This window comes from Euleptes europaea, chromosome 3, assembly GCF_029931775.1.
Source record: "Euleptes europaea isolate rEulEur1 chromosome 3, rEulEur1.hap1, whole genome shotgun sequence".
In the NCBI taxonomy this organism is placed as follows: Eukaryota; Metazoa; Chordata; class Lepidosauria; order Squamata; family Sphaerodactylidae; genus Euleptes; species Euleptes europaea.
Genome location: NC_079314.1, coordinates 117871638 through 117888428, shown reverse-complemented (window position 1 = coordinate 117888428; position 16791 = coordinate 117871638). Strand labels below are relative to the sequence as shown.

Here is a 16791-nt window from a genome sequence, read left to right as displayed (position 1 = left end):
CTCCAGTAAAACTTCTTATTTTTATGTATTTATTTCTATTTGTATCCCACCCTCCACCGACCACGAAAGAGAGGAGGCGCAGTCTCAAGCTCCTTCTCAACATCCGCAATGGCCTTCCCATGCTCTCCAGTGCTTCACAAGCCCCACGTGGTGACAGCCGATTACAGCTCTGAATCCGACAGTAGGACGACGTCAAACAAGGAACACCAAAAAAAAAAAAAAAGGATTACTCACCTGTCTGAACGTCAATGACCATTTGATGGCCACCTCTCATTCCTGGCCTGCTGTCCTCGCCGTCACCTGGTTTGGGTTGGAGAGAAAGAAAGAATCCTGATTATACATGATTTTTCTGATTGTAAAGGCCTATGGCCATGCACAATAAACACATGACATTATTTTTCAAAAGCCTTTATCTGAGATGCAAAGGTTGGAGATTATAAAAGTATCCCGAATGAGACCAGATGATTGGCTCTCATGACATGAAATACCCAGAACAATCACTGAGGTCCCCCCTTCTAAGCATGGTGGCCAAAGGCTTCTACCAGGGAGAGTTCAAACCCCTTTTCTGCCACAAACCTCACTAGATAGTCATGGGAAAGGCACTCCCTTCCCCAACCTAACTCACAGGGATACTGTGAGAATAACAAAGGAAGGACCCTGGAATTGCTTGGGGGAAGAGTTGGATATGTATGAAGTGAAAGGATTCACCAACTGCAGTGCTGGGGCGTTTACCCCCCCCCCCCCACAACTAACTCAGAATCCTCTACAATGGAGGAGGAGGAAAAGGGGGAGTAGGAAGAAGAGGAAGAAGAAGAATTGGTTTTTATATGCTGACTTTCTCCACCACTTAAGGAAGAATCAAACCAGCTTACAATCACCTTCCCTTCTCCTCCCCACAACAGACACCCTGTGAGGTAGGTAGGGCTGAGAGTGTGATTAGCCCAAAGTCATCTAGCTGGCTTCATGTGGAGGAGTGGGGAAACCAACCCAGTTCACCAGATTAGTCTCCGCCCCTCATGTGGAGGAGTGGGGAATCAAACCCAGATCTCCAGATCAGAGTCCACCGCTCCAAACTACCGCTCCTCACCACTACGCCATGCTGGCAAAACTAAAAATGCCCCATAAGATCAACCATAAGAGCAAGATGGCTGGATTGGACCCCAACCATGGTGCCAGCACAGAGAAGGCCCTGTTCTGAGAAAACATTCACTTTAAACACATCTGGGGGGAGGGGACTCATTTACAAAAAATAAAAAATAAAAAAAAGGAAGTCTTTATCCTGAAGGGATGTTAAACACAGGCCCAACAGCACAAAGAAGGTCCAAAGTTCAATCCCTGCTCTCTCTAATAAGAAAGAATATGAACATTTTGAACCCATTAAGCTGCTTTATACTGAATCAGACCCTCAGTCCATCAAAGCCAGTATTGACTACTCAGATCGGCAGCGGCTCTTCAGGATCTCAGGCAGAGGTCTTCCACATCACCCACTTGCCTGGTCATAAGAACATAAAAACATAAGAAAGGCCCTGCTGGATCAGACCAAGGCCCATCCAGTCCAGCAGTCTGTTCACACAGTGGCCAACCAGGAAGCCCACAAGCAAGACAACTGCAGCAGCATTGTCCTGCCTGTGTTTCACAGCACCCAAAATAATAGGCATGCTCCTCTGATACTAGAGAGAATAGGTATGCAGCATGACTAGTATCCATTCTAACTAACAACCATGAATATCCTCTCCTCCATGAATATGTCCACTCCCCTCTTAAAGCCCTCCAAGCTGGCAGCCATCACCACATCCTGGGGCAGGAAGTTCCACAATTTAACTATGCGTTGTGTGAAAAAATACTTCCTTTTATCTGTTCTGAATCTCTCACCCTTCAGCTTTAGCAGATGACCCCGCGTTCTAGTATTATGAGAGAGGGAGAGAAGCTTCTCCCTGTCCCCTCTCTCCAAACCATGCATAATTTTATAGACCTCTATCTATGGTCCTTTTAACTGGAGATGTCGGGGATTGAACCTGGGACCTTCTGCATGCCAAGCAGATGCTCTACCACTGAGCCACGGCCCTTCCCCATTCTGCAGGAGCATCTGAACCACCTCCAAGGGACAGCCAGTCAACACTGAATATGCCACCCTTTTTATGGGCCTGTCTTACCTTTGGTGCTTTTGGGGATTATCTGGCCCCATCGTGGTTTGTATTCCTGCTGACTGATGTACTGGTTGAATAAACCATCTGTGACAAAAAGGGGGGGACAAACAGGAAGAAAAAGAAGAAAAACGTTTGAGTCCAATATTGGTAAATCTAATGGTTTTTCAGGAAAATGTAAAAAAAAAATTAGATCAATCTGCCGACCTTTAAATAGAAAATACCATCTGGTATAAAGACATCGCATGTAAAAAACTATGCAATAACAACATTCGTCAGATGCACAGAAAGGCAGAAACCACACCTGGCAAAAAGGTTACAGCTACCAGCCTCTCCAGTAAGGGGGGGAGCCGGAAAAAGAGGAAATTTCAAGTGGCAGAAGCAGCTTATTCAACATTTGTCTAAGCCTGGGGAGTCAAACATAAGTCCTGGGGACCAGATCTGGCCCCATGAGAGCTCTTACCTGGCCCGTGAGCCAGTCGAGGCAGCCCCCCCCCCCTTCGATCTGGGCTGGCGAGGCATGGCCTGGCCCGGCCCGACCAATTGACACTTATGTCATATCTGGCCCTTGTAACAATTGAGTTTGACACCCCTGGTCTAACCTAACCATCCTGGAAAAGGTAATTGGGGGAGGGGGGGCAGATGCCTTTTAATGCTCAGGAAGCTGAAGAAGGCAATGGCAAACCACCTCTGCTCCTCCCTTGCCCGGGTGTTGACATGAATTGGTAGCAATAAGAACATAAAAACGTAAGAAAGGCTCTGCTGGATCAGACCAAGGCCCATCAAGTCCAGCAGTCTGTTCACACAGTGGCCAACCAGGTGACTCTAGGAAGTCCACAAACAAGACGACTGCAGCAGCATTGTCCTGCCTGTATTCCATGGCAGTAGAAGGCAGCTTCATGTGTAGATAGACAGACAGACAGACAGATTTTCTCCTAGTCCCATCAGAGGCATGTTTAGATTAGTACTGACACAGCCGAAAAGAGGGAAACAACCCTCACAGAGCTTCAGATCTCTCCCGTTCCAGCCTGCTCTTAGCAGGAAGCGTGCCCATGTAATGCTCGCGCACCAGCCACATGACCAAGGCATTTCAATACACTCTGATTAAGGGGGGGGGGGGACATCCAAAGAATAGATCAAAATGTGTGTATACTGTCAAATCGCAGATGACTCACGTCAACCCCAGCATGGGTCTTTCACGGCAAGAGAGAAGGAAGAGCTTGTTTGCCATGGCCTCTCTCTAGATCAGGAGTGTCAAACATAAGGCCTGTGGGCTGGATCCGCCCCCTTGAGAGCTCTTATCCGGCCCGCGAGCAAGCCAAGGTAGCCATCCCCCCATTCTCGATCTGGGCTTGGGAGGAATGGCCCGGCCCGACCAAGTGACGTTTATGTCATATCCGGCCCTTGTAACAATTGAGTTCGACACCCCTGCTCTAGATCAAAATAGGGAGTGTCAACAATCATTGAAGGATCATGGGCTGGAGGGACCCACAGAAGACAAATCTTCAGAATAATGAAGTCTAAACTCCCTCTGCCAACACACACACATCTATTCCCGTTCTCATCATCATCATTTACACAGCACCTCCACACCTTACTCCCATCAATCATTTCATCGACAAGAGAAGCATGTTTGGTGGGTACACAAGAGATGGCCTTTTCAGTGTCAGCCCCACAATTATGTGACAACCTCCTCGGGGAGGTGTGCCTGGCCCCCTTGCTTTCAATCTCCAGCAGGCAGCTGGTTTTACTTAGGACTGCATCTGATGAAAACAATCCTAAAACGTGTTTTTAAATTTTGGTTTTGTGCATTTTTTATGGATATGTTATGCATTTTATTTATATCATAAGCTACCTTGAGCTCCGTAAGGGAGGAAGGCAGTGGGAGAAGAGGAGGGGGAGGGAGGGAGAAAGAACGAACGAACGAAAGAACGAGAGAAAGAGAGAAAGGGGGGGAGATGTTTTGCTAGCTTGTGCTATAGGTCTATTTTGAAAGAAACCCATGTTTTGGCCATGTGCAGCCACATGGTCTGATCAATGGAAGGCCCATGACATTAAAAGAAGGATGATTAGTCTACAGCCTTTATGTGAGCTGGGTGAAGCAGGAGTCAGTGTGGGGTAGTGGTTAAGAGTGGCGGACTCTAATCCGAGTTCGATTCCCCACTCCTCCACATGAGCGGCTGACTCTAATCTGGTGAACCAGGTCGGTTTCCCCACTCCTACACACGAAGCCAGCTGAGTGACCTTGGGCTAGTCACAGTTTTCTCCGAACACTCTCAGCTCCACCTACCTCACAAGGTGCCTGTTTGGGGGGGGGGGAAGAGAAGGTGATTGTAAGCCACTTTGCTTAAAGATAAGAGAAAAAGCGGGGTATAAAAAACCAACTCTTCTTCTTCTACTTAAAGACTCTGGGAAAGTGGTAAGAGATTGAAAAGGAGTCTCACACACATACATTCCAGAAGGCAAAATTTGTGGTCGGGAACTACCACCAAGTAGAAAAATGGGGTGGGGGGAGAATAAAACCACAGAAGCTGCAGGACAACACGCCATTCAAGCTCCAGAAGTGCTTACACAATGGCCAAGTTGAAACCTTGAACTTGCTCGGAAGAAGACGCTGCTTCAGAATCTCAAACCTTTTGTATTTTATGTTTGCAGACCACCTATAAAGGGGCTCCCCTTGCTAAACCTAAAAACTGGAAGTGCCACAGCTGGGCTCGGGGCCACCGCTCGACACCCCCTGTGTGCAGCACCCCATGCTTTCCTCCCGTCTGCCGGGTTTTTACAGCTTCCTTTTAACACCGGCCTTCTCTGCACGGGACACTGGTCTGGAGTTTGTCCAGGCTCCTTCCCAGAAACATCTCTCTGTTGGCAGCCGCTTCAATTCTCCTTGCATTACAAACCAACAAAGGCTTGTTTTGAAAGCTGAACCACCAGCAAGATGACATTTGGGAAGGAAGGGGGGGCGGTGGGACGGGCGGGCGGGTAGAGTCGGCTGAATCTGGTAGAGAGAAGAAGAACCTGACCGCTCCCTTTGCATTCCTCATGCTTTTCACCAAGGTAGCCGAACTGCTCGAGCAAGATGCCTTAACAAAGCACAGCAGAAGAAGAGGAAGAAGAAGAGTTCGTTTTTATATGCCAACTTTCTCTACCACTTAAGGAAGAATCAAACCAGCTTACAATCACCTTCCCCTCCACACAACAGACACCCTGTGAGGTAGGTGAGGTTGAGAGAGCTCTAAGAGAGCTATGACTAGCCCAAGGTCACCCAGCTGCCTTCATGTGGAGGAGTGGGGAAGCCAACCCAGTTCACCAGATTAGCATCCACCACTCATGTGGAGGAGTGGGGAATCAAACCCGGCTCTCCAGATCAGAGTCCACCGCTCCAAACTACCACTCTTAACCACTATACCAAGCTGGTATGCAAGGGGAGAAGAAGAGGAGGAGGAGGACGAAGAAGAGGAGGAGGAAGAGGAGGAGCAGTTGGTTTTTACACTCTGATTTTCTCTACCTTTTAAGGAGACTCAAGCCGGTTTACAATCTCCTTCCCTTCCCCTCCCCACAACAGACAATTTGTGAGTTAGGTGGGGCTGAGAGAGTCCTGAGAGAACTGTGACTGGCCCAAGGTCACCCAGGAGGCTTCGTGTGGAGGAGTGGGCAACCTGGTTCACCAGATTAGAGTCTGCAGCTCATGTGGAGGAGCAGGGGATCAAACCCGGTCCTCCAGATTAGACTCCACTACTCCTAACCACCGCTATTAACCCCTATACCACCCAGGAGGACCAAGGCTAGGTTGGGTTAAGGTTTGTTGACCATTTGCAATGGAATAATAAAATCCAAATCGATTTGGATTTTAGAAACAAGGTCTCAGACCCCACCCCACCCCGGTTTGTAGCACCGTGTCTCCAGAGCCCACGTGGACTAAGGCTTGAGTGACATGCAACGCTTTTAACCAGTTGGGCCCCGGAATCTGGACCCCAATTCACTTTCCTGCAGCCCCAAAGCACCCGAGGGGAAACTAATTTCTAAAGGCCCGCAGGAACTCAATTCAGCCAAGGAACACAACAAGGAACGCATCCCGCATAGCTTTCCCAAGCTGCAACAGCCCAGGTAGGGCTGACAGGAAAGAGGGCAGGTTTGCCAGATCCAAGTTGGGAAACTCTTGGAAGTTTGGGGACTAAACCTGGGGAGGACAGGGACCTCAGTGGGGTTCAACGCCATTGAGTCCACCCTCCAAAGCATCCATTTTTTCCAAGAGAAACTGACCTCTGTAGTCTGGAGATGAGCTGGAATTCCGTTGCTCTTAACCACTATACCGCGCTGGACTTAAGGGTGAATCCCTGCTTTGAAAAGAGCAGGCAGCTGATCCAATCCGATTTAGAGGACAAAATGAGATGCTCCTCTACAGTTCATGAGAGGGAGGGCATCCTGGCCATCTTCTGGGCACTGGGGGTCACTGGGTGTGTGTGGGGGGGGGAGGTAGTTTGGAATTTCCTGCACTGTGCAGGGGGTTGGACTAGAGGACCCCGGTGACCCCTTCCAACTCTATGATTCTATGAGAGTGACCCCAGCAAATTATTATGGGATGCCCTAAACAGACAAAACATGAGCGGTCTGCCTATGAGAGGCTGCAATCACGAACAGGTGGCGGGAATCTTTCCAAAGACGGCATCACATACTGCTTACGGCTTGCGCACAGTCCACAGAGACTGGTCATGTTTTCTCCAGAAGCAGCCTTTGACTTCCAATTCCAAGGAAATGCCGCTTTCAGGGAGGCTTTTATGGCTGTTTCTCCACCCCCGCCACCCCCAAAAAAACCCTCAAAAAAGACAGATGTCCAGAGAGCTCAGAGACGCCCAAACCCTGCCCATACAAGAGACTGACGGTTCGAGGCTGGGGCAGCTCTCCCAGAAGGGGTGTGTGTGGAAGCTAGGGACCTGATGAGGCACCCTGAGCTACCTGAATGATGGAGGAGGAGGAGGAGAAAGAAGAAGAGTTGGTTTTTATACCCTGCTTTTCTCTACCTTTAAGAAGTCTCAAAGCAGTTTACAATCACCTTCTCTTCCCACCTCACAACAGGCACCTTGTGAGGTAGGTGAGGCTGAGAGTTTGGAGGGAAATGTGACTGGTTCAAGTTCACCCAGCAGGCTTCATGTGGAGGAGCAGGGAATTCGAACCCGGTTCTCCAGATTAGAGTCCGCCACTCTTTAACCACTACACCAAGCTGGGGAAAACACTCTTCTCGGTTAAGCCATTCATTCAAGGGCTGGACCTGCCACTGCAGAGCGGCTGTTGGATGGATAAAGTCTATTCAGGCCAAGCACAGTCCATAATTCCGAATAGAATGTGACTCTGGGAACTGCTTTCATTATCGTTGAAGAATTTCTAGCCCTTGTGAATGTCTAGATGTTCTTGAAAGCACGCAACCAGTGCCTACTGAAATCCCAGAAGCAGCTGAACAAGCCTGCCAGGCACTAAGTGCATCGGATAGCTTCCACCCCTTGCCATGGCTTGTAGCGGTACACGAAAGAGAAGGCACTGGGTCTTTTTTGAGCAATTTCCATTACTTATACAGGTCAGAGAATTCAGCTTGTTTGGGCACAGAATGTTGGATTTCCCCAACAGTACTGATCTCCGTTTACTATATAAAGCTGATCTCAGGAATTCTCCAAGCATTGGATTTCCTGCAGTTGGCAGGGAGATGAACTAATGACCTAGAACAGCATTTCCCAACCTGTGGGTCCAAACCCAAAAGAGGGTCATGAAGCCTGCGGAAGTGGGTCCTGGGCTTTTACAATGTTATCGCTTTGTGCATGCTCTGATCTTTTAAGTGAGTCCCAACGCCAGATAAATTTGGTCTTGTTGGTTGGGACCTGCTAGCCTAGAAGATTCCTTTCCAAGTCTAGAGACTCATTTTCCCCATCTGAATGCCCAAAACTCAAAAATAAGCACCCATGCAGAGTTTTGAGAAAAATGTGCATCTAGAGAGCAGCAAATCCAAGGCAAAACCTCCCCGTGCATAAATGGCCTATGATATCACAGAAGAAGTCCATTCAGGCCTTGAGGGGAAGGATCTAAAACCAGGATACTAACTTCCTGCCCAGTCATCCTAAATGATCCCCGCTAATAACGCCAGGAGATCGGTCATTCGGAGGACAGTGTCCCACATGATCTCCTGGAAAGAAGAAAAACATTGCATCCGAATCAGCTGGTGTCAGATCATTCTCAACAAATGTGTAGGCGCTGGGAAAAGGATGCGGAGGGGGGCATTTCCACTAATTTACAAGTGTAGATTTTCGCAAGATTAGCATGACAATTCATACTGAGCTCTCCGGCAGACGCCTGCGCTTTCGGAGGCCTTTCAAGCCACACCACTGAAGTAACCCCGCCGTCGGTATTTCTATTATACTGCTACGAACTTGCTTGCCAGCCGGCGTTATAAACTGCCTGGAAGTTCCAGGAACAGATCCAAACATGAGGTATTTAAGCTATGGCTGCAAAACAGCTGAGATTCGGGGAAGCCGTCTTTTATTTCCGAGAGGAAGTCCGGCAGCTGCCCGAGTTTCCATTTGCACATTTTCTGAGAATTTCAGAAGAGGCCGTGGGGGCGGAGGGGAGAAGAGGAACAGGCGGCCAGCGGCCAAGGGACGCTCAAAGATGTTCTCTGGCAACGCAGGATGAAGGGACATCGAGGTTCCATGCGAGGAATTGAGACGGAACAGCTACGGGCATGATAAGCATCCACCCTTCATTCCCTACCCTTTCTTCATCTCCCTAAAACAAACGAAAGCTATGACAAATTGAGATGCATAGAGCCTCAAATGGAAAGCCAGGCTCACCTCCAAAACATCTGTGCAAACACAACGCTTTTGTATTCCTGACAGCTTCATTTCTAGGGTGTATTTAAGCCAGCGGGGGGGGGGGGGGGAGGAAGGAAAGTCCAAACCACTTGTGAAGTCGTGTGGGTCAGAGCTAATGTGGAAATTGGTACTTGGGGTACAAGCACATAAGAAAGGCCATGCTGGATCGGACCCAGTCCCATCAAGTCCAGCAGTCTTTTTCTACAGTGGCCAACCGGCTGCCTCTAGGAAGCCCACAAACAAGGCGACTGCAGCAGCATCCTGCCTGTGTTCCACAACACCTAATATAACAGGCATGCTCCTCTGATCCTGGTGAGAATAGGTATACACCATGACTAGTATTCATTTTAACTAGTAGCCATGAATACCCCTCTCCTCCATGAACTTGTCCACTCCCCTCTTAAAGCCTTCCAAGTTGGCAGCCATCACCACATCCTGGGGCAGGGAGTTGCACAGTTTAACTATGCATTGTAAGAAGAAATACTTCCGATTTAAATCTCTCACCCTCCAGCTTCCGCAGATGACCCCGCGTTCTAGTATTATGAGAGGGAGAAAAGCTTCTCCCTGTCCACTCTCTCCTTACCATGCATAATTTCATAGACCTCTATCATGTCTCCCCTTAGCCACCTTCTTTCCAAGCTAAACAGCCCTAAGAGTCTAATCCTGCAAGAGTCCTCAAGGAAACAAGCCGCTAGAACAGAAGTGCCAAACATACGGCCCGCGGGTTGGATCTGGCCCCTTGAGAGCTGTTACCCGGCCTGCGAGGCAGCCACAACTCCCCTCTTGATCTGGGCTGGCAAGCTCGCCATGGGTTTGCCAGCCACGGCAGCCGCACCCCCAACGCTGGATCTGGGCTGGTGAGGCGTGCCCAGTCCTGCCAAGTGACATTTGTGTTGCATCCGCACCCCTCCCATAAAGAATGAGTTCGACACCCCTGCGACACGAATGCCTTAGCTGCCCAAGTCTACCAGTTGGTAAACGGCTACCTCAATAGTTATTTGAGCTTAGGCAGCCGAGGGACACACCTGTGGGAAAAAAAGAATTGAAGGAGCTGGGTATGTTTAGCCTGAAGAGGAGAAGTCTGAGAGGGGACATGATAACTATCTTCAAGTACTTAAAGGGCTGTCACATAGAGGATGGTGCCGAGTCGTTTTCTGTTGCCCCAGAAGGTCGGACCAGAACCAACAGGTTGAAATTAAATCAAAAGAGTTTCTGTATAGACATTAGGAAGAATTTTCTAACAGTTAGAGCGGTTCCTCAGTGGAACAGGCTTCCTCAGGAGGTGGTGAGCGCTCCTTCCCTGGAGGTTTTTAAGCAGAGGCTAGATGGCCATCTGTCAGCAATGCTGATTCTATGACCTTAGGCAGTTCATGAGAGGGAGGGCACCTTGGCCATCTTCTGGGCATGGAGTAGGGGTCACTGGGAGTGTGTGGGGGAGATAGCTGTGAAATTCCTGCATTGTGCAGGGGGTTGGACTAGATGACCCTGGTGGTCCCTTCCAACTCTATGATTCTATGATTCTAAGTTCACTCCATGGCAAGCTGAGCACATTTGTCTGGAAGCCCACTCCGGTTTTCTAACCCAGGCTCTTCCCTACGCTGACCATTTATCACGGGTGACGAAAACACTCATTACTGGAGCTCCATAGAGTCTGCACCACAGGACTGAATTACAAATGCAAGAAAGCCCCTGGTTTCAATGAGTTTAGGCATGCTTAACTCTGTCTGGATCACAGCCAGAGACGAGAGTCACCCATCACTACCACCGGTAATTCCACAAACACGGAAGCAGGATTCTTCTGCCCAGAGACATTCCTGATGAAAGGGATCGCTACGCTTTTATTCACCGGATTAAGTGTTTCGGCATGGCGTACCTTCGACCCTTTCCACAACACGCACACTGCCAAAGACGAAAGGGAAAGATTATGAAATCAGTCTGCACAATTTCCACAACAGGCCCTCTGCACGTGTGCAACAGGGGAGCTTGAATGCTTACACCCAACCATACCCACAGCATCACTAACGCATGACACAAATCATAAATATATGTGTGTATGTTATATCCCACACGAGTCTTTTTTTTTTTTGAAGGGGAACAGCAGCAAAAATCGTGCAATGTAGAAACCACATACGGTATGTTACGCTGCACGGACAGGGGGCACATGAAAATTGTGCAAATAGGCTGTCAGATTCCCGTGTGTGCGTGTGTGTAAGGTGTTGCCAAGTCGCAGCCAACTTATGGCGACCCCCTATGGGGTTTCCGAGGCAAGAGACTACCAGAGGCCAGATTGCCATCGCCTTCCTCTGCACAGCTACACATGAAGCTTGCCGGGTGACCCTGGCCAAGTCACAGCTCTCTTGGAGCTCTCTCAGCCCCACCTACCTCACAAGGTGTCTGTTGTGGGGAGGGGAAGGGAAGGCGTTTGGAAGCTGGTTTGAGACTCCTTACAGTAGAGTAAAGCGGGGCAAAAAACCAACTCTTCTTCTTCTTCAGTTAACTGGATGCTGCTAACAAAGCTTTCATTGTACTTTAAATAAACAGATGAATGAATAAAATTCAGGCTCCAATGTACCTGTGTTAAGTGTCGTCAAGTCGCCTCTGACTCATGGCGACCCTATGAATCAATGTCCTCCAAAATGTCCTATCTTTGACAGCCTTGCTCAGAACTTGCAAATTGAGGGCCCTGGCTTCCTTTATTGAGTCAATCCATCTCTTGTTGGGTCTTCCTCTTTTCCCTCTGCCCTCAACTTTTCCTAGCATGACTGTCTTTCCCAGTGACTCGTCTTCTCACAATGTGACCAAAGTACGACAGCCTCAGTTTAGTCATTTTAGCTTCAAGGGTCAGTTCAGGCTTGATTTGATCTATAACCCACTGATTTGTGGTTTTGGCAGTCCACGGTATCCGTAACCCTCTCCTTCAACACCACATTTTAAAGTAATGTGGCAATACGCAGCAAAACGGCAGCGCCAATCGTCCGAATGAGGTCTGTTAGCAACTTACCAAGACGGTGAGTAATCAAAACCAAGGATCACCAAGCACTGGCAAAACGCCCATCCTTTGGCCACGACTCCCCCAAACAAGGAGGGCCAACCGCTCCTCAAAGACCCACCCTGGCATGCCAATACCCGTCTGGCTTCCCATCCACCCTTACCGCTCACGGCTTTCTCTATCAACTCCTCGCAGGCGTTGAAATCCCCCTTCAGAACGAGTTTGTCATGCAGGTCAGTCAGCATGGGGTGCTCCAGTGCAATCCTGGTTTTCTTCTGCAGGGACTCAAACGCTTCCGTGTAGTTGTGCTGGCGAAAGTGCTTCAGGCAGAGGCGGATGGCTTCCTGTTCACGGTACTACTGGAACACATGAAAGCCAATGAGAATAGCATCGTAAGTCTCCCTGCCAAATTCTAAACACTTCAATATTCCTGGGGAATATTGGGGAACAAGGTCTGGACAACTGGAAGATCAAAGCTCTTTGGCTCTGAAAACGTGCCTTCCCCAATGACAATAAACTAATATCAAAATCCTATCATCAGTAGATCTACCTCTCAACCTGATCGAATCTGTGGATACTCAAATCCAGACACTGGGACTGGGAACAGAACCTGGAAAATGCCCCAGGTTCGGAGAAAAATCTGAAATCTTAAAACCCTGCCCCCAAGTAACAGAAGCTACCTCTGTAGTTTTAAGAAGTGAATGTCCTCAGGGACTATAGCTAGGCAACCACATTACCAGCCTTCAACCCTTCGTTTCTGTCCCTAAAGGCAGAGGGAGGGGTAGGGCCCTTTCCAGGGCTTTTATGGCCTTGAAGGGAGGATTCTTTGGAGCCAGGACCACCAGCAACCACATTCTACCACACGACTTGCATGACTTACCCAAAACTGGCTGCTTGCTACTGTTCAGCAGCAGCCACCCCATGAGAGCTAGTGTGGGTTAGCGGTTGTAGGTACAGACTAGGGGAGGGGTGCCAAACATAAAACCCGTGGGCCGGATCCAGCCACCTGAGAGCTCTTATCCAGCCCATAAGCCAGCCGAGGCAGCCACCCACCCACCCACCCCGATCTGGGTTGCCAAGGCATGACCCAGCCCGATAAAGTGACACTTATGTCATATGCGGCTCTTGTGACAATTGAGTTAGACACCCCTGGTCTACCTAGCCAAGTATGGCAGCAGCTCTCCAAGGTCTCAGTTAAAGACCTTTCCTTGCAGCTGCTATCTAAGATCTTCAAAGCCTTTATGGAAAAAGGGCAGTTTTCTAGAGATTAATAGAGGAAAGGAGATTTTAATAATTTTTATAAACTCAAAATGTCTTCATTCAAAAATCTAAGAACTTCTGCTCTGAAATGCATTTGCCCAAACACCAATGAAAAGCAAAATACATTTTCAAAGAAGAAATTTGCATAATGCCTACAATAGCAAGTCAAACGGGGTTTTTTTTGCCGTCAACTTGAGGGGTCGTGGCTCATTGGTAGAGCCTCTGCTTGGCATGCAGAAGATCCCAGGTTCAATCCCCAGCATCTCCAGTTAAAGGGACTAGGCAAGTAAGTGATGTGAAAGACCTCTGCCTGAGACCCTGAAGAGCCCTGCCACTCAGATTAGACAGTACTGACCTTGATGGACCAATCAATGGTCTGATTCAGTATAAGGCAGCTTCATGCGTTCATGGGGCCCTGTAGGGTTTTTAAGGCAAGAGATGTTGGAAGGTGGTTTGCCATTGCCTGCCTCTGCGTAGTGACCCCGGCATTCCTTGGAGGTCTCCCATCTAAATATTTGCCAGGGTCAGGGCTGAGAGCGTGTGAGTGGCCCAAAGTCACCCAGCTAGTTTCCATGGCAGAGCAGAGATTCGAACCTGCGTTTCCCAGATCCTAGTCTGACACCTTAACCACTATACCACGCTGGCTTCAACTCAAACTATTACGCCTTTTAAAATAACTATTTTATTTCCAATATATTATGCTACATAAAGCCAATTATGTCTTTTAATGCTGGGAGCTTCGCACAACGGCTGAGCATTGGGGTTCAGTTGGGTAGCTTGATCCATTTTCAGTCAAAAGACATAATTGGCTTTATGTGACGTAATATCTTGGAAACAAAATAGTTATTTTAAAAGGCTTAATATTTGGCCAATTACCCCTTCCTCACCTAGCACTTTCAAACACAGGCCTACCTTGCTGTACCAATTGAGGCAGGGCTGGACCACATCCGGATCATCGATGCCGTTCAGTTCAACGTACCAGATGCTAAAGTTGAAGCTGGGACCCCATGACAGCAGCGGAACTGGTGAAGGATAAAGAGAAGAAAAACAGGGTATCATGTACAAAGATACGGATTTCTATAAACCTGAGGAGGCAGGCTTAGGTTTATCTGCCTCTCCCCTCACCCCTCGATTGCATCAAACATATTACACACAGCTTGGGCAGTCAAGAAAATGGACCCTAAACAGGACAAAGCAGAAGCTGTGGTGTGGTGGAAAGTCCTGTCAAGTCACAGCTAGTAAGCTCTCCTTCCGTTTTTAAGCAGAGGCTAGATGGCCATCTGTCAACAATGCTGATTCTATGACCTTAGGCAGATCATGAGAGGGAGGGCATCTTGACCACCTTCAGGGCATGGAGTAGGGGTCACTGGGGGTGTGGGGGGGAGGTAGTAGTGCATTTCCTGCATTGTGCAGCGGGTTGGACTAGATGACCTTGGTGGTCCCTTCCAACTCTATGATTCTATGACTTATGGTGAACCCGTAGGGTTTTCAAGGCAAGAGGCATTCAGAGGTGATTTGCCATTGCTTGCCTCCACGTAGGCTGAGAGAGTTCTGAGAGAACTGTGACTGGCCCCCGGTCACCCAACAGGCTTCATGTGGAGGAGTGGGGAATCGGACTTGGTTCTCAGGATTAGAGTCCGCCGCTCTTAACCACTACACCACACTGGCTCTCAGAAAAGCTACTAGGGCAATAATACTGGCTTGCCCTTGTCTGGCCCAATTCCACTGCACAGCCTTGCTCTAGAACAGAGGTGCCAGAACACAGAAAACCCAAGTTATGGGATCTGCCAGGACTTTGGATCCAGTGGAGAAGAAAGGCATCACAAGTTTTTTAGTCAGGAACAAGGAGAAGTGAGAAGAGACATGCTGTTGGCCTGGGGGTGGATTTCAGTAATGTGATACGTGTGCTGGTGTGCCAGTTTATATGCCCCAATCCTGAGCATGTATAAGGTGGCATTACGTCCCTGGCACTTTGGCACTTCTCAGTAATGACAGCCATGCATCACATAGACTGTGCCCTCCGTAAATATTCTCCCCACCCAGAAGACAGGAACAAAGAAGCAGAAGAGCTGGCTTTTATATGCCGATTTTATCTACCTTTCAAGGAGAATCAAACCAGCTTACAATCTCCTTCCCTTCCCCTCCCCACGCCAGTGTGGTGTAGCGGTTAAGAGTGGTGGACTCTAATCCGGAGAACCGGGTTTGATTCCCCACTCCTCCCCATGAGCGGCAGACTCTAATCTGGTGAACCGGGTTGGTTTCCCTACTCCTCCACATGAAGCCAGCTGGGTGACCTTGGGCCTGTCACAGCTCTCCCCAAACTCTCTCAGCCTCACCTACTTCACAAGGTGTCTGTTGTGGGGAGGGGAAGGGAAGGAGATTGTAAGCCAGTTTGATTCTGCCTTAAGTGGTAGAGAAAGTCGGCATATAAAAACCAGCTCTTCTTCTTCTTCTAAATTGAACTCTGCTTTTGAAGGTCAAAGATCAGACCAAAACATGTAACATGATGCATGAGCTTCATTCTAAACATTCTTATGCATTTCAGAGGATATTATAAGGTTCCCCTTTCAGAAACCACATTAGTTCAAGGGTGTCCCTTGGAAAGCTGACACTGTTGATGAATTAAGGTTTCATCTGTTAACATTTCACTTCAAAAGTGCTTGACGAGTCACACACGAACGCTTAAGCGATAAAGAACGCAGAATCTCAGAGCAAACGCAGGGGACAGCTGGGGATATAAATGAAGCCCACAGAGTGCCAGGAGCATTTAGATAGATGTACTGGCCGTTCTGCAGAGCCATCCTGGGAGCTCACTGAAATAATGGAGCCCTAATGGCCCGTGGAAGGTTCCGGCGCAGTCTATCATACAAGTGACCGGCGGCACCAGGCCCCTCGTTTTTTATTGCGGCAATTATACTCCTGACACCACCACCCCTTTGATCATTCTGAATAAAGCACCGCTGTTACGCCGGAGGACGGGGCCACTGACTCGGCCCGCCTTGGCCCAGCTCCCAGTTTTGGTTGGCGGCACTGCTAAGATCCAGAAATGGAAGCCCGGTTTTATTTATTTTCAAAACTCGCCGATCGATCAGCTCAGGACAGCCCAGTTAATAAATGATAACTGCGTTCCCCCTAAGAAACCTGAGAGTCCTTTGGATCTCATGGCGGGGATTCTTCCATTCGGAGAAGGCAGGCCCGTCTCTATCAATTTCCCCCGGTGGTGCACAAACATGGGAGCGAGCTAGAGAAACAAGAGAGGGTACTCAAGAGTATGTCCTTGGGTTACATGTGGCATTAAGGAGACCACCTCCAGTGGTCCGTGTGAAGTGACAATGCACTCTGGGGGGAACAGCTTCTTCTTGGCAAGAGGCTAATGGAAAGGGCATTTCCTCCACTGGAATATTTTGGACCTCACAGCGCAGAGCCAGCGCTGGAGGAACACAGATGGCAGCGCTGCTTCGGTGCCGAGTTCTCAGTTCAGCCCACGTGCAGCACGTAAACAGCTCTCGGGCTGTGCAGTGGAACGTCTGCCGCTCAGAAA

General features: G+C 48.8%; 1 protein-coding gene across 1 annotated transcript in view; it reads right to left on the bottom strand.

The window, feature by feature from the left end:
* The window catches only part of MKLN1 (muskelin 1), a 106641-nt gene that overhangs the window by 50024 nt on the left and 39826 nt on the right, over positions 1 to 16791 (bottom strand). The window contains exons 6-9 of the mRNA XM_056846623.1: positions 14163 to 14272; positions 12154 to 12346; positions 2154 to 2231; positions 235 to 300 (exon numbers count right to left, since the gene is read on the bottom strand). Of these exons, the coding sequence (XP_056702601.1) occupies positions 235 to 300; positions 2154 to 2231; positions 12154 to 12346; positions 14163 to 14272 (447 nt within the window). The remainder of the gene's footprint in view (positions 1 to 234; positions 301 to 2153; positions 2232 to 12153; positions 12347 to 14162; positions 14273 to 16791) is intronic.